The sequence below is a fragment of the Microcebus murinus genome, chromosome 21 (genome assembly GCF_040939455.1).
Source record: "Microcebus murinus isolate Inina chromosome 21, M.murinus_Inina_mat1.0, whole genome shotgun sequence".
In the NCBI taxonomy this organism is placed as follows: Eukaryota; Metazoa; Chordata; class Mammalia; order Primates; family Cheirogaleidae; genus Microcebus; species Microcebus murinus.
The window spans coordinates 10,188,871-10,212,573 of NC_134124.1; the positions used below are offsets into that span (position 1 = coordinate 10,188,871).

The following is a 23,703-nucleotide window of genomic DNA, read 5'->3' on the forward strand; positions in this document are numbered from 1 at the left end:
GAAGTGGCAGAGCTGGAGTTAAAACCTATGTCTGATGTCTTTCTGATGCTTAAGATTTTGCTCTTAGCATTACCTTGAAAATGACGTTATGAGGACATTCTAACTGTGTATTTTAACACATTGACTGCCACGTTAGAAAAAAAAAATTTCCATAGGGCCCTGGTGTTTTATGATAAAAATAAAATAAAAACTTTGAAAATAAAATGATCCTTTCTAATTTAATGAAAAATGTGTTATTTTTTATTGTTTTCTCTGTGTGAGTTATATGCAACTTGAAAAATAGGTGAAGAGACGTATGAGTTATGTATGCTTCACGAGGCCCCGGGCTCAAAACTAGCATGAGTTAAATACAATGCATATGGCAGTTACTGTGTTAAGTACTACATTCCTTATTTTTACCGAATTATTGTCAGATTAGAAACTGAAATAAAAGTTTATAGGTGTTAGGATTCCTCCTTAGTTGAATAATCTGTGGAGTGTTTCAGTGACAAACCTGCTGTAATGGTGTAAAATTCCACCCTAAAGTGAGAGTGTGTTTGTGGCTTCAAGTTAAAACAGCACTACATTGTCTTCCAGGAATGCTATAAATAGAAATTCAAGGAAGTATTTCAACTAATAAAGATAAAAATATTTTTGTGAGAACATTGACTATGGGCGTTTTATTTACTAGCTCAGTATAAAAATTGCAATTTCAAGATCTTTTTAGCAGCTGTGGTGGATTTTGAGATTTTAGAATTTCGTGTAATAGTAATAGAAGTTATAATTTATTGAACAATTTATAATGTGCCTGATGATATATTATGTATGTTATTTCACTTGTTCTTAGCTATAACTCTATGAAATATTAATTTTTGGCTCTGATTTAAAGAAGACGACATTGAGACTCTGTTAAGTAACTTGCCCGAGATTCAGAACCATTAAATGTCAGAGACAATATTTGAACCTAGTATTTGAAATCCTGTGCTTTTTATTATTACATGACCTTATTTCCTATTTAGGTTTCAGAAGCTGTCTCTTCTTATTAGATTATTTTCATACTCTAAATAAGTGACTTAGGGGAACTGTCTTTCTTCCCTGGTATTGCCTTTAAAACAATGCTATTGAACTAGATGTTTTCCATGATCTCTGTTAGCTCTAAAACTCTGTAGTTCTTTGGTTCTGTAAATAGCCCACTTCAGAGATAATTTGTTTGTGCTCAGTGGGATTCTTGATTTTTCTCATCTGTGTGTTTTGGTTTTTTGGTTCTTTTTGGAAATAGTAGGAAATTGAATCTTTTAAATCATTCTAGTAGATATATTTACTATTTTTCCTTTTTTTTTTTTGAGACAGTCTCACTCTGTTGCCCAGGCTAGAGTGAGTACCGTGGCGTCAGCCTAGCTCACAGCAACCTCAAACTCCTGGGCTCAAGCAATCCTTCTGCCTCAGCCTCCCGAGTAGCTGGGACTACAGGCATGCGCCACCATGCCCGGCTAATTTTTTCTATATATATTAGTTGGCCAATTAATTTATTTCTATTTATAGTAGAGACTGGGTCTCGCTCTTGCTCAGGATGGTTTCGAACTCCTGACCTCGAGCAATCCTCCCGCCTCGGCCTCCCAGAGTGCTAGGATTACAGGCGTGAGCCACCACGCCCAGCCACTATTTTTCTTTTATACTCATGGATATATTACTTGGTCCTTCTTAGTTGCAAAATGTTTCCTGTCATTTATAAGATCTCACACGAACAATAACCTGAAAAAACAGAGGTGCTTTCTCTAATTTAGAGCCGGGGAACCAGGATATGCTGGTGCCTCAGACTGGCTTTCCTGAGGCCACTGGCAAATCAGCACCAAGGAAGAATTGGAACTTACACCTTTGAAATTTCTAGTCTCCCACTATACTTGGGTTACTTCTTTCATTTGGTTGGTCCAGTGGTTAGCAAACTATAGCCTGTGGGCCCATTCCACCTGCTACCTGTTTTTTCCATATCTGTGACCTAAGAATGGCTATTACATTTTAAGAAGGTTGAAAAAAAAAGAATATTTTGTAACACATAAAAATTATATGAAATTCAAATTCCAGTGTCCATAAGTTTTATTGGAATATAGCCACTGTGTTCACTCGTTTATGTATTGTCTGTGGATGGTTTCACACCCCAGCAGCAGAGTTTGAGTAGGTGCAATGGAGACAGTGTGGCCTGTAATACCTAAAAGTCTTTCACAGAAAGTTTTCCAACCACTGGCTTAGTGTGTCCAACTATATCGATTGCTTACTGTCATCTGCCCTTTTATTAAAAAAAAACCACAAATCTTTTTTCAAAACCTCACCCAGTGGATTTCCAGTTGTATCTCAATGGCCAGAAAAGTGGCCCATGGCCACCACCAGCTGTGTGAAAGCCTCAGAAATAAAATTCTTTCTCTGAGCACATTGGGGTTCTGATAGTAACGTAGCCTAAGTCTACAAATAGACTACCAGCGAGAATCTCAGCTCTGCCACGCAGTGGTTGTGTGACTTTAGGTGATTCATTTCAGTTTCTTCCCCTGTAAAGGGAGATAAGATACTAACAGGGTAGTTTAGAGATTAAATGAGTTAATATTTATAAAGTGTTTAGAACTGTATCTGGTACATAGTAAATGTTATATGGGTACCTTTCTCTATAAATGAGTAAGAAATAAGTAGAAAGGCATGCAATCAATAAATCATAAAAAGTGAAAATAAAAATAATGCTAACCTATGAAAGTTGTGTAGTGCAACTAATATGAGTTTCATTAATTTCCCAAGCCAAAGAATGTTAAAATAAGTGCTTCTACCTCCCTTAAAGAATTATGAAGCAATGGCTTTAGAAGAATAGATTTTCTTTTCTTCTATAAAGGAAGATGAGAACTTCATGTCTGCTTCAGTCGATTGTTTTCACACAAATTGCAGGGCCTGGGATTTAAAGCCAAAAAAAATTAGAGGCTTGTATAATTATTGATATATTTGGGACATAACAGCAAAAAGTCCTGGAAAAACACAGTTCAGAATGAGATACCTCCTTCTCAGTCATATGTGATCTCATTCAACTTTCAGGTGTTTGGCTATTATTATTTATTAATTTTTTAGATGTATAAAATGTATTTATTACAGAAATTTATATGGAGATAGTTATTTAAGACAGTAGACTTGAATTGGAAGTCTAGCTCCATCAGTAACTATGTGTCCTTAGGCACTTTACTTCTTAGAGCCTTATTTTCCTCGCCTGTAAAAAGGGAATGGTAGCAGTTCCTTCCTCCCAGGATTGTAGTAAATGTTAAATGAAGACATGTAATAAAGTACGTAGCGCAGATCCTACTACACAGCAGAAGCTTAATAAATGTCATCAACATTACCATCACCATCATCATCATTTTTAAAAATCAACCTTTATTGAGGTGTAATTTACATACAATAAAATGCCCCCATGAGTTTTGACACATGTGATCCCTGTGTAATTAATCATCCCAATAATCAAGATATAGAACATTTGCATCAACCCTGAATCATTATTTTAAAATAGGAAACTGACCTCTTATGTAGTAATAATACAAAGGGGAAGTAATGTGTAAAGCAAAGCATGGTGTCAACCATAAAAAAGAATGAGTAAGTGCTAAACAGAATTTTAACGCCATGGGAATGCCGTAGCAGGTGCGTTCATTCTGGGGGAGTTGGGGACAGGTCAGGTGTACTGCATGCTGTTGCTTCTGCCTGTTTCGCAGCAATTCCCCTTTTCCTGCTCACAGCGCTGTGCTGCTGCTTTGGCGGAAGGACTCCTCCCCAGCGCTTTGTGTGTTTGGAGTGGGGCTGTTTTATCCGTGACTCCAGTCTTGTCATTTCTGCCAGAATTCTTGGAAAGAAAACTGCCTTACCGTTAAGGTTTCTGGATTTAAGTTTGAAGAAGCTGCGTCACTGAGAATGAAGCCACCACAGACAATGGTCAGCTCCAGGGATGGAGAGAGAAGCCTTGTTCAGATATCCTACCTAGACCCCAGAGGCTTCCCTGAAGCGAGACCTACCCATGGACTTTGGACTTCTCGGGTATATGAGGACCCATGCACGCTCCATCATGGGCCAGACCTGTTCTCCAGCTTGTGTTCAGGAACCAGTGAGTGAATGGCCCATGCCCACTTCTGACTGTATGGGCTCAGAGACAACATATATGGGAGTGCTTTGCCAGAGGTAAAGTTTCTACAAATGGGAGGTAATTGTATGGCAGGTGTAAAGTTATTTGGACAATTGAAGTCAGAAAAAATATGGATTTAAAATACATTGATACTGAAACCACAACTATTTAGACTAATCGTTCAGCTAATTTTAAGGAATTCAGACATTCAATCAGAGAATTTAGGCCAAATGTTACCTAAATTATTTCTATTTATCATATGAAAGTGATTTCTAGGCTTTAACTGTTTTTTTTTTTACATGCATGGCCGTAACCTATGTTGTCATGAGTTGCTATTTTTTTTCTTTATTCATTGCGTCCTTCTCATTGATGTTGAGCACTGTTGAAGTAACCATTGCTGTTCTAAGCCGGGCCTGTAGCACTGAATAACATAAAACCTCTACCCTCATGGAGCTTATTTTCTAAGAGGAGACAGACAACTGTGCCTTCCATGTGCCAGTTTCTGCACTAGCACTGCTGCATTTTGATTCTCTGTTTATGATAATACTGCCGAAAGTGTGGGAGGTCTTTTGTGGAAATTCTGGACTAAATTTATAAGAAATTTACACATTATCCACATATTTACATATTTATGAATGGGCCTATTAGGTCACATGTTTGCATATATGTGTATGCCACACAGACTTATTAAGCTGGGTAGCCTGGTTCAATTTACTACTCTGGGCCTCCATTTCTTATCTGAAAAATGGGGATTTATCACAGTACCAGTTTCACCTTGTGAAGATTAAATAATGTATGTACATAATTTACCGTAGTGCCTGACACAAACTAAGAGCTTAAGTGATAACTAATATATTATTATTATTAGTAGTACATGTATATTATTTTATACACATTTGCTTAATGTTCCTCAATGGGATAAAACAAATAATGGTGGATCTCATTTTGTTTCATTAATTTAACATTTGTTGAATGTTTTACCATGTTCTAGGCCCACTGTGGCAGATTATATTTTTCAGAGATGGCCACAACAATATCTCCCATTCTAGAGGTCCAGCCCTATTCTCCCCCTCCTCCACTTGAGTTTGGGTGGGCTTATGCTTGCTTGTGTCCAATGAGGGTGGCAGAAGTGTGTGACTTCCAAGGCTAGGAAATAAAAGGAGATGTAGCTTTCGCCTTGTGAGCTGGTACATTCCCGGCAGGGCTGCCATGCTGTGAGGAAGCTTAGACTAGGCCACACAGAGAGATGAATGACATGGAGAAGCCCTGAGCCTACCTGAAGAGAGGGAGATGCCCAGCTAACCACCTGATACTCCAGCTTCTGTCACCATCTAACTGCAATCACACAAGAGACCGCAAGCCAGAGCCACCCAGTCAAGCCCTCCCCAAATTTCTGACCCACAGAGATCATGAGAGAAAATAAAATGATTGTTGTCACTTTAAACATTAACTTTTGGTGTCACTTGTTATATACTGATGGATAACTAGAACACCTACCTTTAGGTGCTCAAGATAAAGCATTAAACAGATTTACTTTCATGGAGTTTCCATTCTAGATCTTTCTCGTCCTTGGCAGGTAAAGAACAACTATTTTGGCTGGGTGCAATGGCTCACACCTGCAGTCCTAGCACTCTGGGAGGCTGAGGAGGGAGGACTGCTTGAGTTCAGGACTTTGAGACCAGCCTGAGCAAGAGCGAGACCCTGTCTCTACTAAAAATAGAAAAATTAGCCCAGTGTGGTGGTGTGCACCTATAGTCCAACCTATTTGGGAGGCTGAGGCAGGAGGATCTCTTGAGCCCAGGAGTTTGAGGTTGCTGTGAGCTAGGCTGACACACTGTACTCTCTCCAGGCAACAGAGTAAACTCTGTCTCAAAAAAACCCCAAAAAACCAAAAAAAACAACTATTTACAGGGTTGTAATTATCCACCTATTCGGACCTGCTATCAAGCCTAAATCTGTAGACACAACAAGCAAATAGATCACATTCATTCATTCATTTATGCATTTAATAAATTATTTCCTCAACGTAGATGAGCTAAAACCCTCTTCTCCATGTTCCCAAGCACCCAGGCCTTCTATCCAAACTTCTTATACAGCATTGCTATGGCTTGTGTTCTGCTGTTTCTCCCACTGACCAGCAGCTGTCAAATTCATTTTGTGTATTCATCTTTGTATCCCTGCCATCTAAGCTAGTGCCTGCACAGAGCAGACCTATTTAAAAAACAAACCCAAACAAACAAACAAACCCCCACTTAACTGAAGGAAGGCTGCTAGTTCCTGGACGTAGAAATCATTTGTTCCAGGACAGTCGCAATCCTCCAGGAGTTCACAATTCAGCACTAGACACTCTGTGGGACCCACCCTGACAAGTGCAGTGAGTGAGCTGCCAGAATTGAGTCTGTGGTCCAACAGAGGGGAACACAGGGCAACGCGCTGGGCGTGGCAGGTGGAGAGGGCCATGGTAAAGGATTCGTTAATTCCACAAATATTTATCGATCACCGTAGCCTACGCAGCACATGGTAAGCGCTCAATATCTGTGATTGAATGCCAGCCACTGTTCTAGATGTTGGGCTGTAACAGCGGACTAGAAAATTGCAGTGGCTTGTGCATTCGTGAGGCTCACCATGTGGCAAAGGATGACAGGCAGTGGACAGAATTATATAAAATTGTGCTAGATGCCGAGCAGGGAAATAACAGGCGGTTGAAATTCTCGTAGGGATGCATGCGAGATCCTTTGGCTAGGGGCAGCCGTGGGCGGGTTTTGAGCAGGAGTGGCCGTGAGGGGGACGGACTGTAGGGGGAGGGAAGACTGCAGACGAGAAGAGCTGGTAATTTTAAGATGCAAACCTTTTCTGCTTGACTGGCAGAGGAGCGTGTGGAAGCTCCGGGTTCTCCCGGGGCAGGGGGCTGTATTTTGAGTGCAAGCTCTGTTGCCCAGCAGTGCAGGGCGGGCTGCGGTGAACTGCAGCCCTAATTCCCAGAATTTTCATGCTCGGCACAACTAGGCTCCTGCGCCCTCCAGACCAGCAGACACGCCGTCCGCGGCTAGAATTCGCGCCGCAGCAGGCGGGCGAGGCGGCGGGGGCCCACGCACAGCAGCGCTCACCCCTAGGGCTCGGGGTCTGCAGCACCCGGCGGGCGGGAGCGGGCGGAGCTTGCGCTGCGGACCTAGGCGGTGGCGTGAGTCTCCGCCCCCCCGCGCCACAGGCCCCGCCTCCAGAGCCCTCTGATTGGCCCAAGGCCGCGGAAGGGCTGGGCTTCCTCGGGCGGCCCGAGGGTCGGGCTGGGGAGAGCGCGCTGATTGGTCCGGCGGGGATTAGGTCATCGCTAGCAGGTTCGGGCGGCCCGGACGCTGGCCGGCGCCGAGGCTGCTGTGAGAGGGCGCTCGAGGCTGCGGGAGAGCGAGCCAGCACAGGAGGCGGGGAGGCGGCGGCCGCGCTCGCTCGCCTGCTCGCTCTCTTCCCGGCGCCTCTGCTGCTCCGCCGCCGCGCTGCCCGCTCGCCTGCCGCTCCCCTGCGCGCAGCCCGGGCAGCCGCGCACCGGCCGGGTCCCGGCTGGCTTCGGGAGCCGTGCGCGCCCGCGGACGCCGCGCGGTGGGCGAGCCGGCGCCACACCTGTGGAGCCGGCGGCCGTCGGGGGTGCCGGCCGGGGTCCCGCCGCGCGCGAGCTGTGGGCGGCGGGCCGCCCGGGCTCCGGGGGAGGCGCGCCCCCCGGCTGGGCGCCGCGGGCACCATGGGGCTCCCCGCGCTGGAGTTCAGCGACTGCTGCCTCGACAGCCCGCACTTCCGAGAGACGCTCAAGTCGCACGAAGCGGAGCTGGACAAGACCAACAAATTCATCAAGGAACTCATCAAGGACGGGAAGTCGCTCATCACCGCGCTCAAGAGTGAGTGCCCCGGGCGGGGACGGCGGGGACGCGGCCCCGGGACGGGAGGGCCGTGGGGCGGCGCTCAGCCCTGGTCGCCCGCCTGCCCGCCGGCTTTCTGTCCCCGGGGCACTGATTCACGGATGTTGATGCTTCTACTGAGGCAGGAAGGATACGTGGAACGGGCGAGCCCGCAACCATCAGGACGTTGCCCAGCCCTTTGCTTTCGGGGGCGGCCGGGAGGCGACCGAGCGCGGGTGGTGCTCTGGGGCGGTGCGGGTGGGTGTGCACAGCACGCAGGTGTCCCGGGAGTGGGGCTGGAGCGCCCAGCGCGCCGCAGCCTGCTCGGAAGCCCCATCCCAGCCACGACTGCCACTCCTTTAGGGGAAGAATTGCTCACCCCTGGGTGCCCAGCCGTGAACTTGGAGCCTACCCTGCCAAGGGGGCGCTGCCTCCCCTTGGGAAAAGGCGGGTTGTGGGTTGTGACTGCTTCGCTCCCCGTTTGCAGATCCAGCCTAGTCCCGGCCACCGGCTTCTCTGGGTGGAGCGGTTGGTTAGCTCTCCCCGATTCCCCCGAGTGTTGGCAGCCAGTAACCCCCAAATCTAGAATCAGTGCCATGCACGTGTGCAGGTTCTGATTCTTGTGTTTAGCAGAAGGTGATAGGGGTGGGAGTACAGAACCAGAGTGTTCCTTTACTCTAAACTGTGGGCGAGAGTTTAAAAATAGAATGAACATATCCCTACTCTCTCCCTCTCCTGCTCCCTCGCTCTCCTTTTTACCTCTCCCATTATCCTTGAAAACGCAGAGGTCTGAGAATCAACGTCCTTACTCCTCCGAAAGGAGAAATTTAAACTCGTCTTAAAGATTCTCAGACCTTTTGTAAAACCATTTTTGCTTTTTTTTTTTTTTCCCTTTTGGTACAAGGCGAGGAATGAAATTTGCATTCTGTTTGACTTTTGCAGAGCCAGAGAGTTTCTCCTTCTAGCCAAATAAGAGTTCTCTAGGGATGAGAGCCTTGGATTGTGAGAACGTTTTTGGTACCTTTTCAGTCTATCCATTTAAAAATAACTCAGTCCATCTTGTAGTTTTGAGAATCAGGAACAACCTAAAGGCAGATGGTGGAATTGTCTTTGACTCTTTTTCCTGTTTCTGTGATGGATTTCCTAATCAATGATATTTTTCAGCTAAGAAAGATTGCCTGAGCAGAGTAGTATCCTAGCTGTGAGAATGGTTCCCAGGCCTCTTTAAAGGAGGCTTACAGAAGTTAAGTGCCTGAGATGTCATTTTGTGAGCCTGTTGCTTCTAAAAATGAAGAGAGAGACAATGGAATGCCAGAGCAGCCGAAAGTGCCAATCTTTTGCGGTGAAATGCACACAAGACTGTGATGTGATGTGATTTTTGTTCTCAGGGGCAGGTTCTCTGCAGGAGGCAGTTCCCTACCTGAAGCATATGGACAGATTCTCCCTCTGTCAGTGACCAAGGCCATATTTGGTTCAGGGAACATGTGACCCCTGGTTTGGAGTAAGCCAGGGGCCCACTTTTAAATTTGCCCCAGGAGCGTTGATTGAACCTCAGGCTGGCTTTAATTGGTTCCCTGCTTCACTCAGCAACGTTTGTTTGGAGTGCCCGCTGGGTACTGCACTGGGCACTGAGGATGTAGCAGTGAATAAATATTTTGCTGCCCGTGTGGCTACAGAGCTGTGCTCCATGCCAGGCACTGCTTCACTCATGAGTTGTCGCATGTAATTTTATTCATTTGGCAAATGAGAAAACAGAGACTTGGGGGAAGCACAATCCGACTGTCACACAGCTCTAGCAGCAAGGCTAGAGCTTTTGAATCCACCCGGTTTGAGCCAGAGATGGAGTTCCTGCCGACACAGAGCCCTATCTAGCTTGCCCCAGTGGAACCCCCAATGATCCCCTTGGATCAAATGTGCTAGAATTTGGATTTACGTTTGGTATCTGAGAAGGGTGCATTTGGGTGACTGGCAAATTTGCCTGTTATTTTTTGGGGGAGGAGCAAGAATTCTTTGGGTAGGAGGAACATTGCAGTGATGGGGTTCAAGGGTTAAGTTGTTTAATGGGGTGGAGCAGCCCTGTAACTTGGGGGAAAGACTGATAGGGAACTAGGTATTCTGGTCTGTATACATTCAGCTCTACTACTGACTGTGTTCGTGTAACTATTACTAGAACAGGACACCTGGCCTCTTAAAATAATAGAGTGGAGTCAATCACTGTTTCCCAGACTTCAGGCATTCTGTTATGAGCTGCTTGCTACACATATATGCAAAATATACTATTATATTAGTATTTATGTATTAATTTTCTTCAGATCATCCTTATTACTACTGTTAATATTATAGAAAGTATTTTTCCAGTACAATTTAAATACATAATTGTATAGGTAACACTGATTTAGATGATCTATATTCTCTTACAGCTCTAAAATTTTGTCTTTATTTTATAACCATATTTATATTTTATGACTAGTATTTGCAACTCTTTGGGTTTAGGTTTTCTTTGTGTGTTAATCATAGGCAATAAAACTGGCCTCCTGAAATTGGCGGAGTTCAGTAAGATCATGGTTGTAGTTTTTTCCATCTTATAAATGAGGAAATTGAGGATCAGGGAGGTCTGTAACCTGCTCAAGGTGACACAGCAATTAAGTATATTTAAACACACGTCAAATTCCAAAGCCAGTGCACTTCACCGTAAAACAGCACTGTAGTCTAGGTCAGCTGAGGTCAGTGGTTCTTATACATTTATTTCTTGAGTTCCCTTGAAAACCTCATAAAAGCTGTGGATTACATAAAAACGAACTTCTTTTTTTTTTTTTTTTTGAGACAGAGTCTCGCTTTGTTGTCCAGGCTAGAGTGAGTGCCGTGGCGTCAGCCTGGCTCACAGCAACCTCAAACTCCTGGGCTCCAGCGATCCTTCTGCCTCAGCCTCCCAAGTAGCTGGGACTACAGGCATGCGCCACCATGCCCGGCTAATTTTTTATATACATATCAGTTGGCCAATTAATTTCTTTCTATTTATAGTAGAGACGGGGTCTCGCTCTTGCTCAGGCTGGTTTTGAACTCCTGACCTTGAGCAATCCGCCCGCCTCGGCCTCCCAGAGAGCTAGGATTACAGGCATGAGCCACCGCGCCCGGCCAAAAACGAACTTCTTGAAGTCTTTCCTGGGAGACTAGGACTCTGGTCTGGACACCTAGAGGATACGCACGAAAATAATTTGAGATATACATTTGAAAAAAATTCTGCTTTTGGAGAAAGTTCTCATTTGATGTGGAGTACAGCCTTGGCGACTCCCACTCAGTTATTTCCGGTGCTTATTTGTCCTGGCCTTTTCTGTGGCCATTCTCATTCACTCCAGACTCTTTTCTCTGATCTGATTAATCAGTGTCTCAATCAGAAAGATTCTGTGTGCTTAAGCCTTTTTTTTTCCTCTCTTTTCTTTTTATAGATAGAGGTTGGAGATAAAGTTCAGACTTGTAGAATTAAGAGCATTTGGATTTCCTGGGTTTGAATCCTGACCCCCACCCCCACCCCCACCTCCCAACCCCCTAACCCCCAACTATTCCCCACCCCATCGACTACTACTTGTTTGACTCTGGGCATGTCACTAAGCCTGAGCTCCTCCTTTGTAAAATGGGAATAGCCACACTGACCTCCTAGAGTTATTGTGAGGAATGACTGAAATAGAGCATGTGAAAAATGCACTTGCTTGGGGCCTGGTACATCATATTGCTCAGTGCATGGTAGCTGGCGTCACTGTCTTCAAACATTCTGGGTTGTCGAGACTTGGTGATTCTCAGAGCAGAAGTCACTGAGAGTGCAGAGGGACATTTTTTGGCTTGGGTGCAGGGAGTTAGGCCAAAGCCTTCCCCATGCCAGTTGTTGGTAACTTACACAAGTTGTGTATGTATTAGCCATTTGGTGGGCAGAATCTTGGTAATAGCGTTTGCATCAATGTTGCAGTTATGCCAAAAAAAGCTTTACGAGTTAAAAAGAAATAAAATAAATAAGACTCCTGACATCTGTTCTTAAGAACATTCTGGTAGCTTACATTTTCAACCTTTTTGATTAGATTAATTGCCCCCCCTGCAGTGGCTGAGCTGGCTGTCTGTCCTTCTCTGTCTTTCAGAAAAAGCTTGCGGAATACATTGGACTTCATGTCTGGCAGTCTCATGGACTCAATGGCAAACCAAATGTGGTTTCATAGAAATGAAAATGAGTTATGGCCTTGGTTTTGAGGAGTGGTGTGGGTTTTTAGGAACTATGTTTCCTTCCATCTTGACAGCTGATTTTTGGACTTGTTCCTGGGGTTTTTACCCCTTTAAACTTGACTTCTGCTTTCTTGTGTAGATTGCCCTTATTTTGGTAGTCTAAGATGGGAGCAACAGAAATGCAATTTTTAAAACATCAACTTTATTGAGATATAATTTGCATTATGATACAGCTCACTTGTTTAAAACTTCGAGTTCAGTGGCTTTTAGTACTTTCACAGAGTTGTGCAACCATCATCACATTCAATCCTGGAACATTTTGAGCACCCCCAAAAGCAACTCTGTTCTCATTAGCCATCATTCCCCATTTCCTTCCAACCCCCAGCTCTAGTCAGCCATAAATGTATTTTCTGTCTTTGTAGATTTGCCTATTCTGGACATCAGAATTGCAGTTTTAATTGTTTTCTCCTAGGTAGTGTTGACCAACTTTAGGCGGAGTTCTTGATTTGAATTTCAGGTGGGGAAACTTTGAAGCTTTTCTTCTTTCAAATCAGCGAGGGAGGTGAGGTCCCAAACACCAGTGTCTTAGGTCCTGGAGAAACCCAAGTGAGCCTTTGTATTTCCAACCCACGAGAGGGGATTGGATTCATTCTAGTTCATGGTACTTTGGTGGATGCAGAGGAGATAACCAACCAAAACAAGAGTAAGAATCTAGCACCTTCTCTCTGACCTTTCTGTCAAGTTGGGGCAGGGTGTGTAATAATGAAGCCACACTTTGTGGTCAGTATCCTGTTGGGTGACAATTTGTTTTACAAAATGAAGTGAATGTATTTATAATATATTTTCTCCAGTTGAGCCCATCCTTTTCATGAGACTTTTTGGAGATGATTTGCTGTTTTCAACGCATCCTTGGTGGTTAGTCATCTTGAGATCTCTGTCCTGTATCACATCCCCAAGGCAACCACAGTGACTTTTAATAGAAATAAGTAGACAGTCTAATAAGAATACCAGCATCTCTCGTTTACTGAGCGCTTACCAAGTGCCAGGCCCTACGCTAAGTGCACGCATTGTCTCATTAGTCCTTACCACCATCCTGTGAGATGAATATGCCTCTTTTTCTGCATTTTAGAGTTGAGGTCACAGGAAGTTGAGCTACTAACTTTCAAACCTGGCAGTGGACTGCAGGGCCTTCTCTCGAACATTACCTTTCAGTGCCCAGAGCAAAGATGCTGGCAGTGAAGATGCATAGATCTGGTTCCTAGAAAGGAGAAACATGGAGCAGGCGCTCGATGAAGTGAGAATGTTGCCCAGCTGTTTTTTAGACTCTGACCCTGGATAGCAAAGATTAGCTAAGATTTTGTATTTTGCCCTGAAGTTTTGTAGTACTCATGGCTTTAAAGAACCCTTGTATAGGCTAGAGGGGCAGATGAGGGTGGCTGAATATCTCTTGGCTTTGTAAAGCAACAGAGTTTCTTTTTGGGGGTAACACTGAGTGATTATCAATGATTGTCTTTTAATTGAGTAACAGATCATTGAACCGAGAGGCCAAAAACCTATTCTTGGTCTGATTTAGTAAGGTAAATGGTTCATCCTCTTTGCCCATTAAAACAATAGTAAAAAAATCCACATCGAGTTGTGTGCTTAAAGCCTGTCACCTTTTTGTGTTTCTTTAGGATTTAGTATAGGCTTTTTGCAATAGATAAGCCCTTCTTGAATGGCATAAACTCTGAAAGGATGTTTGATGCCAACTTGCTTTGTTTAGGAGTAATTACTCACAAAATCCCAGTGGAACAAATGGGTATGGAGTTAGGTAGCAAAATGTTTTTCCCAAATCCTTTGCTTTGTTTTAGCATCTTGTGAATACAGAAAAAAAAGGCATTTCCTAATTATTTATAAATGCTGGTAATTAATCTTTGAGTATTACTCATACAAATATAAACAATAGCAAGTTTCTTAAATTCCAGTAAGGTTTTGTAGTTTTCATATAACATCAACTTAAAAAAATCTCTATACTCCATTCAGTTCTCAGTTGGATTGAATAAATTTCAATCAATCTGTAGTTCTCAATCTATTGACTGTGGCTTAAGCCCCCCTCTTCCCCTTTAAACATAATTAATAGAATTTATTTATTTATTTATTTACTTTTTTGAGACCAAGTCTCACTCTGTCACCTGGACTAGAGTATGTGGCATCAGCCTAGCTCACAGCAACCTCAAGTCCTGGGCTCAAGCGATCCACTTGCCTCAGCCTCTCAAGTAGCTGGGACTATAGGCATGTGCCACCACACCCAGTTAATTTTACTATTTTTAGTAGAGATGGGGTCTTGCTCTTGCTCAGGGTGGTTTTGAACTCCTGAGTTCAAGCCATCCTCCCACCTCAGCCTCCCACAGTTCTAGGATTACAGGTGTGAGCCACCATGCCCAGCCAATAGACTTTATTTTTTAAGAGCAGCTTTAGGTTTACAGAAAAATTAAATGGAAAGTATAGAAAATTCCCATATAGCCCCTCATACCTGTTCCTTCTAGTTTCCCTTATTTCTAACATCTTGTGTCAGCATGGTACATTTATTGATGAGCCAGTATCGAAATACTATTAACTAAGGTTTGTAGTTTACATTAAAGTTCACTCTTTGTGCTGTACATTCTATGAGTTTTGACAGATGTGTAATGACATGTATCCATGTGTTATATTAGTATTATACAGAATAGCTTCACTGCCCTAAAAATCCTCTGTGCTCCGTCTATTCATCCCTCTCTCCCCATAGCCCCTGGCAACCACTAATCTTTTTACTGTCTCCCTAGTTTTGCCTTTTTCAGAATGTTATGTAGTTGACATCAGCCAGTCTCTAGCCTTATCAGATTGGCTTTATTTTCACTTAGCAGTATGCACTTAAGGTTCTTCCATGTTTTTTCATGGTGTGGTAGTTCATTTCTTTTTTATTGCTGAATAATATTCCATTGTTTTCCAAAGTGATTATACTATTTTGCATTCCTACCAGCAGTGAATGAGAGTTTTTGTTGTTCTGCATGCTCACTAGACTTGGTTAGTGTTTTGGATTTTGTTCACTCTAATAGGTGTATAATGGTGTCTCATTTTTTAAGAAATTTGTAATTCCCTGATGACATACGGTGTTGACCATATTTTATATGCTTACTTGCCATCTGCATATCTTCTTTGGTAGGATGTCTGTTCAGATCTTTTGTTCATTTTTAATTGGGTTGTTTTTCTATAGTTGAGTATTCTTATGGTAAAATATACATAATTCAAAATTTGCCACTTTAACCATTTTTAAGTATACAATTCAGTGGTCTTAAGCACATTTGCAATATTGTGTAACCATCACTGCTATCTATTTTTAGAACTTTTTAATCATCCTAACTGAAACTCTATACCCATTAAACAATAACTCTCCATTTCCCCCTGCCCCAGACCCTGGTAACCTCTATTCTATTCTCTGTCTCTGTGAATTTGCCTATTCTATTTACGTTATATAAGTGGAATCATACAATATTTGTCATTTGTGTCTAGCTGATTTCCCTTAGTATAATGTTTTTAAGGTTCATTCATGAATCTTAAAATCATGTATTAGCATTTCATTTCTTTTTATGGCTGAATATCTTATTGTTGAGCTTTAATTATCAACAACTATCATTAAGAAAGACTATTCTTTCTCCTTTAAAATCATGGAAAGGTATTTTTTTCTCTCCATCTCTTCCCTCCCCCCACCAGAATGATCATTAACACTTGGAACCGACATGTCAGCTTGTCATGGGTGTCTCCCACAAGAACATTATGTTTGTATTTACGTTTTCAAAGAAGCCCTTTGTTTCAGGTCAGCATATTTTGGGGGGAGTATTTTTTTTTAAGAGTTGTCGAGTTATAATTGACATGCTGTAAAATTTACCTGTCTTTTAAGTGTACAGTTCACTGGTTTGTAGTTGCAGAGTTACGCAACTGTCACCCCAATCCAGATTCGGAACATTTCTATCATTCCAAAAAGCTCCCTTGGGCCCATTTGTAGACACTTTTCCATTTTTGCCTCAAGCCTCATACAACCACTAATCTACTTTTTTCTGTCTCTGTAGATTTGTCTTTTCTGAAAATTTAAGATAAATGAAATCATATAATATGTGGCCCTTTGCATATAGCTTCTTTCACTTGGCGTGATGTCTTTGAGGTTCATCCACGATGTAGCATGTTACCAGCAGTTCCTTTTTATTGCTGAAGAATATTCCATTTTGTAAACCATAAGTTGTTTATCCATTCACCAGCTGACAGACATTTGGGTTGTTTCCAGTTTTTGGCTCTTATGAAGAATGGTGCTATGAACATTTGCATACATGTCTTTATGCGGGTATATGTTTTCACTTCTAATTTCATTTTTTTACCTTGCAGTAGAATTTTGCTGAGTTGTTTGGTAAACTTGTGTTTAATTTTGACTTAAACTTATGTTTAAATTAAATTTATGTTTAATTTTTAAAAACCTGCCAAAATGTTTTCCACGACAGAGGCACCGTTTTGCATTCCCAGCAGCAGTGTATGAAGATTCCAATTTCTCCACGTCCTCACTAACACTTGTTATTGTCTCTCTTTTTAGTTGTAGCCACCCGAGTGGATGAGAAGTGGTATCTTACTGTGGTTTTAATTTGCATTTCTGTGATGACTAATGATGGTGAACATCTTTTCATGTGTTTATTGGCCATTGGTGCATTTTCTTTGCTGAAATGTCTATTCAAATCTTTTTTTCCCCTTTACTTTGTCCCATAGAACTTTTGATGATTAAGGGAACAGCACTTAGTATATTTTCTCCATTTGCCCTCTTTTGGGGACTTTTTGGCTTGTATTTGCTTCAAACTGAGAGGTATTTAACTGATGGGTTTCAGAATTTCAGGAGTTAGGAAGGCGGTTCTTATGAGGCTGTGGTTCAGCTTCCCATTCTGGTTCGGCCAGTCAGCATTGCTCTGGGCAGATGTCACAGTCTGGACTTCCTGATTGTGGCCAGTGTAAGCTAAATGATCCCAAACCCCCTGTGTTGACAAAGCAAGAACCGATATATATCGCCATTGAGTTGTTGGAGAAAGTAATTCATAAAGGGAACTTTGTTATCTTGTCAAGGCTATTGCATTTCTAAAACTTAGCCAAGGGAGGGGTGCCAATGTAATGCTAATAGTCAAAGTGGTTTTTCTAGATTTAAATTTTCGACCCTCATTTTAATTTTCCAGGTTATTACCTGATGTGTTTCAAATTATGTGTCTTTTTGCCATCACAGGAAGGCTTTGGTTCAACAGATATGGAACAGCCCCTGCTGTGCTCCCACACCGTGTCCTCCAAAGCCCTAGGCTAGGGTAAGGGCCGTTTGGGTGGAGGTAACAGGTGCAAAAGTCATGCATGGGGAGATTGGTTGGGGTGTTTGAGGGCCAGCAGGGCAGCCAGTTGTGGCTGGGGCAGAGTGATGGTGAATGCACGGGGAAGGAGTCCAGGGGCCAGGCCATAGGGATCTTGAATTCTAGAAAGGACTTAGGGTTTCGTTCTATACCTGATGGGCAGCTGTGGGAGGCTGTGGCATGATCCTACCGGCGTTTTAAAAAGATCATGCGGTGCCTGTGCGGAGAATAGATGTAGTGGGGCAAGATTGGAGGTAAGGGGACCAGGTCGGAAGCTGTTACTGTGGGTAAGGTAGGACACGGTGGCACCTTGGGCTAGGGCGGGGACGTCAGAGACGGTGGTCGGATGCTGGGTATATTTTTGGAAGTAGAGCCCACGGGATTTACGGCATAGCATATGGGCTATGAGGGGAAAGAGAGAAGCCTAGAACGATTCAAATGTTTTTGGCCTGAGCAGTTGTGTGAATTGATGGTACTATTTTCTGAGACAGAAAAGACTTGGGGAGGATTGGATTTTGGGGGGGAAATTAACAGTATGAATGAATGATCTAATCTTATAGTGCAAAGACAAAAAAAAATATGACACAGATAGTTCCTGAATATATTCTCATAAAAAATCAAAGAGTAAAGAAGTATTCAGAGTAAAGCATTCCCTTTTCTGAGTTAATAACCACTGTCAATGGTTTGGTATGTCCTTTTTTTTATTTTTATTTTTTTAGTGTATTATGGGGGTATAAGTGCCAAGGCCACATAGACTGCCTATGCCACCCTCCCTGTTTTTTTCTTGTTTTTTTTTTCCTATGAATTCTTTTACATAGATGGGATTATATGAATTATTTTGTGTTTCACTTTTCTAGTTAACACGCTGTCTTGGAGATCTTCCATGTCAGTGCATGTAGGTAGTGCATTCTGTTTAGTGCCTGCAGAGAGCTCTACGATGTGGGTATACCATAGCTGATTTACCCAGTTTCCTACTGAAGGATATTTGGATTGTCTCCGTTTGTCACTATTAGAAAATGTGCTGCAGTGATCATTTTCTCATCTGCCTTTGTGTGTGGATCCCAGCATTTCCCTGAGATAGATTCCTCCAAGTGGAATGGTTGCTGACTCCAGTTTTTACAAGCTCTTTGACATCTATTGTTTAGGTCCTTTGCATCCCTGTAGCCAGTTGATATTTGTCTGGTGTTCCTTTGAGTGTGTTAGATGGTTTCTGATGCTTAACCTTTTGCTTAAATAACAGGCCCTTCCGTTAGGCACTGACATTGATTCTAAAAGAAAAAAGAAATTGTGTGTGTGTGTGTGTGTGTGTGTGTGTGTGTGAGAGAGAGAGAGAGAGAGAGAGAGAGAGAGAGGAGAGAAGGAGAGAGATTATAATTAATTGGCTATGTCCTTATCAGCCTTGGAACTGCCCGATATCCTTTCTGGGCTGCAGGTTCTTGTAGGTACAATGGGAGATGATATAGGGCTTTGCCCATATCTAACAGTCTGTTACAACCTCAAATTTCAGGGACCAAGAAGGAAATCACATTTGTTAGGGTGAGAACAACAGCACTAGTGGCCAGGGAATTTTTACAAATTAGAGTCAATGGGGTTTACACATTTTTGCAGAAACCCAGAGTGGAGGAAGAGAGGAAACAGTGAGGAAAACAGCTTGGCAGTGTGGGCCAGAAACTGTCATGGCATGTTTATGTCTGGCTCATTTCACCTTGGTTGGAAGGCACAGAATGCTGCAGAGGGTGAGAGGGGAGGCTGGGCAGTTTCCTGCTATATTTAGAAAGAGGAGATTCCTGGGGTTAGGGTGGTGTGTGTGTGTGCGCGCGCGCTTTCTTTGCCAGATAGACAAAGGTTTGAGGGGTTAGGGAATTCTGGAGCAAACCTTGTTAACTAGCTGGCTTCTCCGAGCCAAGCCAGTAGCTGCGCTTTGACTCCTGCTGCTGCCACACAGCGAAAGCCAAAATAAACCCTATTTTTCATGGTTTGAAAAGACACCACAGGTAGGTTTCAAAACTCATCTGATCTTGCTGTCGGATCTGCTTTTAAGTTTACTCCAGGCTAATTTGAACACTCTGAAAATATGAACTGGCTCCTCTTGTGACACGTTAGATTTTCAGGCTGAGTGAGTGGAACTTTGGCTGTTTCTGTGCCAAGGAGACTGTCAAGCGTAGAGGACCCAAACCGTAGCAGCTTCCTGACGGCGTATCTCATTATTGCACTTGCGGGGCAGGTGTAGACAATGACTATCCACTGACCAAATAAAAGAGTAAAAAGTCATTTTTACTTTAATTCATATCTAAATTAAAGGTTATTTAAATAGGTAAAACCCTTTTTTTTTTTTTTTTTTGAGACAGAATCTCACTCTGTCACCCCAGCTAGAGTGCAGTGGCATCATCATAGCTCACAGCAACCTCAAACTCCTGGGCTCAAGCAGTCCTCCTGCCTCAGCCTCCCGGAGTGCTCACACGTGTGAGCTACTGAGTTTGCCAAAAGTTTTTTTTTAAAGGTTATCTAAATAGGTAATACCTATAAATAGCACACAGCTCAAAAGGGACAAAAAGGAATATGAATATCCTTCCAACTCCTCCTGTCTCCTGCTCTCCAGTTCTTCTACTGGAGGCAACATTTTTATTAGTTTCTTGGGTATTTTTCAGATATATTAATAATTTTTGTATGTGCCAACAAATATACACATATATGTGTATGTATACACACACTATATATGGTAGCATGCTATATGCACTGTTTTGCACCTTGTTCTAATATATTTTAGGTATTATTTTATGGTTGGTATATATAGAGAGCTCACTCATTGTTAGCATTGCATGGTATTCCACTGTATGGATTTAACACAGTTTACGTTCCCCTATAATTGACATTTTGATTATTTCCAACCTTTTAGCATTATGAGCAAAGCTGCTGTGAATATCCTGACACCTCAGGCATGGGGCACATGAGTGAGTATATCTGTAGGACCAGCAATCCCCAACCTTTTTGGCACCAAGGACCAATTGCATGGAAGGCCCTTTTTCCGTGGGCCAGGGTTGGGGGTGTGGGCGTGGTGGGTGTGGAGCTCAGGTGGTGATGTGCAGCCGTGTCTTAATAGGCCACCGACGGGTACTGGGCCGCGGCCTGGATGTTGGGGACTGCAGTGTAGGACAAATTCCTAGAAATTGAACTGCTGGGCCAAAGGGCCTGTACATTTTTTCATTTTGATAAATATTTCGCAGCAGTGTTTCAGAAAACTTCTGAGTGAACAGAACTTTATAAATCATGATTTTAGAGTAGGTAGGAAAGAAACCCCACTATTTTAGAGAGTTTGTTACAGAGTGGTGTCTGTAGTAAGGCAGCACGTAGAGTTTTCTCCATGTTCTCCTTCCCAGTTTGTGTGTATTGTTAATTCTGGGATTAAAAGCCATAGCAAAAATCATTCCCTAGATGGAGACACAGCTGTACCTAGGGATCGCGGGAACGTAGGGCCCCAGAGGACTTGTTTGCACTCCTAGCGATGCTGCTGTTCTTACCTTCGTGCAGTGCGTGCGTCATTCAGGAAGTCTGGCAGGTGTGAAAGGCGGGCAGTCTCCTGCCTTCTGGGACTGGGGACCTTGACTTTGGGCTAGTGGGCACAGCTTGCCTATGCTGGAAGCTTTTCTGTGGGCATTGGAATTCTGGGACTGGTGAGGGAGTGAGGTGTTTGGTCTGACATCTCTCTCTGGCTGCTTTTCCTGCAAAACTTAGCACCTTTCCCTGATGAAGGACAGGATCATGCCACTTGTCCTCTGTGGTCTCTATTCCAGTGCCTGTGATGGCTCCCGTTGGTGTTGAAGGCGACTTTGGCAGGGTTTCTGGCATGGAGCAGGCATGGTCTCTGTTTCCTAGATGCTCAGTGTCTTGAGAGGAGACAGGGGAAACAAAGGCAGTCCACAGCACAAGGGGATTGACTGCTAGCAGTTTAAGAGCGGCTGTGGGGGAGGGAGCAGAGACCCCTCCGGGAAAGGCAAGTGAAGGCTTTATCAAGCCCAGGGAAGCCGTGTTCCTAAAGGCTATCTCCGTTATTTTTGCCCCATCTTTACCACTGTTTATTTACTTTCAGAAATCCTACTCATTCAAAAAGTATATTTATTTCAAAAGACAGCGTTTGAGCCTGCATTGAGAAATTGCAGGTTTGACATGGTTAGCAATATTTTTTTCTAAAATGTCTTCAAATAATCATTCAATCACAATCATAAAATTGAGAAGTCTTTGCCATTATATCACCTAAAATAATCCCCTATTTCTGCAGTGATATGCGACCCACTCTCTGCTTAACACTGTCCCAGGGCAGAAGTGTGGGAGGGAGTGGACAGCATCTGCCCTTCCTGCCTGAGGGGCCGGCGAGTGGAGGGATGCGTTTCTCAGAGTAAGGTGCAGGTGGCCCGGGTAGGTGGCCACGTGCCAGGGAGTACACTTTGCTGAAAATCTGTTTTACTCGCTGGGATCGCTATGTGAATACTCAAAGCAACACAGGTAAGTTGTAGAGTAGACTGCAGGATCCCACGGTGTTTTTCAGAGCAGATGTGCAGGGAGAGGAAGGCACACAGGCAGCGGAGTTTGGTGACCGAGGACGGGGTGAGGACTGAGGAGATGGAGGAGTTAGGGGTGTCTTCAGAGTTTCTCTCCTAGGTTGGGGGGACCGTTGAACTGTGGACCACAGGAGAAGAATCTTGGTGTGCCCTGGGGGAGGCAGAATTAGGTAAGGTCTGCCCTTGCTGAGTTCCTGCAGGGCGTGGAGGTGGAGTCACCCACGAGGCATGGGAAGCACAGGTCTAGAGCTCTGGGGAGAGATGGGGGCTGCAGTAAAGGTTTGGGTCTCCCCCGGTGGCATTTGAGGCCCTGGGAGGGAATGAGTCCGTATGGATAGACCTCTAGCCAGTGGTTCTCAGCCTCAGCTGCCCGTGGGGATCACCCAAGGGAATTTTGATGTAATTTGGGTTGCAACATGGGTGTAGGGAATTTAAAAAACTCCCCAGGTGATTCTAATGTGCAGCGAGGGTGAAGAACTGCTGGCGCAGAGTGCGTGGGGAGAGTGGAGGCTGAGGCCATGGGAGGATTAGCAGCTAACAGGTGCGTAGAAGAGGGGTGGAGAGACTTTGCTGAAAGTTGTGTCTCCTCCTGGCCAGTTTGGGTAAGGACTTGTCCAGAGGCCTTTGGATTTGACCTTTGGAGGTGAAACTGGAGGAAGCAGTATATAACTGCAAGAGTGGGCAATAAATATCTAAGTTATAATATTGTTGTGTGGAATAGATGAAATAATTGTAGATATTGTGCTTAGTGGTGTAAGCAGGCCCATGGTAAGTGCCCTATAATTGGAACCTGCTGTTATCATCATGGCTAGATTGTCTTGTTGTAAGATAGTGGTTCTTAAAAGTGAAGGCGTGTAAGAATTCCCCTAACTGCAGATGCCCAGGCTCCACCCAGGGAGATGCGTGAGCTCTGGGGCAAGCCTGGAAAGCCGGATTCCCTACAGCGCCCTCCACCACTTCTGCCAAGTGATTTGCATGGGGGTGGGGAGTCTTCTGACCACAAGTTAGGTCTGAATAGGCCAGAAGAGATTTTGTGTAGACCCAGTGCTCAAATCATTTGCCCCTGAATATGCACAGCTGTGCCTTCTAGCCCCATGTTGGAACATCTCAGATATCTGGAGAGTGTCTGCATTTCTGCAGGCCCAGGAACGATGAGGGCAGTGTTTCAGAAGTGTAAAAATTCTAGTGACTCCAGAATGTCTCAGCCAGTGTGGCTCCATGCCTGGGATCCGTTTGTTCCATGAGCTTGGCCGGTGAGCTGGGACCCCTCTGTAGCATTGTGAGGGGGGCTGGGGGTTTGGGGCACGGAGCTCCTGAAAGGAAACTTTTTGCTTCTGGGCAATCACAGGGCAACTGTTTTCCCACAGTGAGTCTTGGGTGCTCTTGTCAGGGTTAAAGTCATTTGGGGTCAGAGCCTGTAATTATGTTGCACTTTTTTTTTCTTTACGAACATTCAGGAAGCATAATGAGCTGGTTGAGCTGTTGCAGGGCTAGGGGGACTGGATGTCTGGGGAGAGCGGGAGAGGAGAGAGACTGGCTGATGATGCCTC

General features: G+C 43.8%; 1 protein-coding gene across 3 annotated transcripts in view; it reads left to right on the forward strand.

Moving 5' to 3' along the window:
• Positions 1-7,491: 7,491 nt before the first annotated feature.
• The window catches only part of ARHGAP26 (Rho GTPase activating protein 26), a 427,310-nt gene continuing 411,098 nt past the window's right edge, over positions 7,492-23,703 (forward strand). For 2 of the 3 annotated variants that reach the window (XM_012748774.3, XM_012748778.3), the window contains exon 1: positions 7,493-8,004. In XM_012748774.3, the coding sequence (XP_012604228.2) occupies positions 7,851-8,004 (154 nt within the window). In that variant the 5' untranslated portion in view covers positions 7,493-7,850. Of the gene's footprint in view, positions 8,005-23,703 lie in introns of all 3 variants that reach the window. The other variant, XM_075996167.1, reaches the window with a different exon arrangement.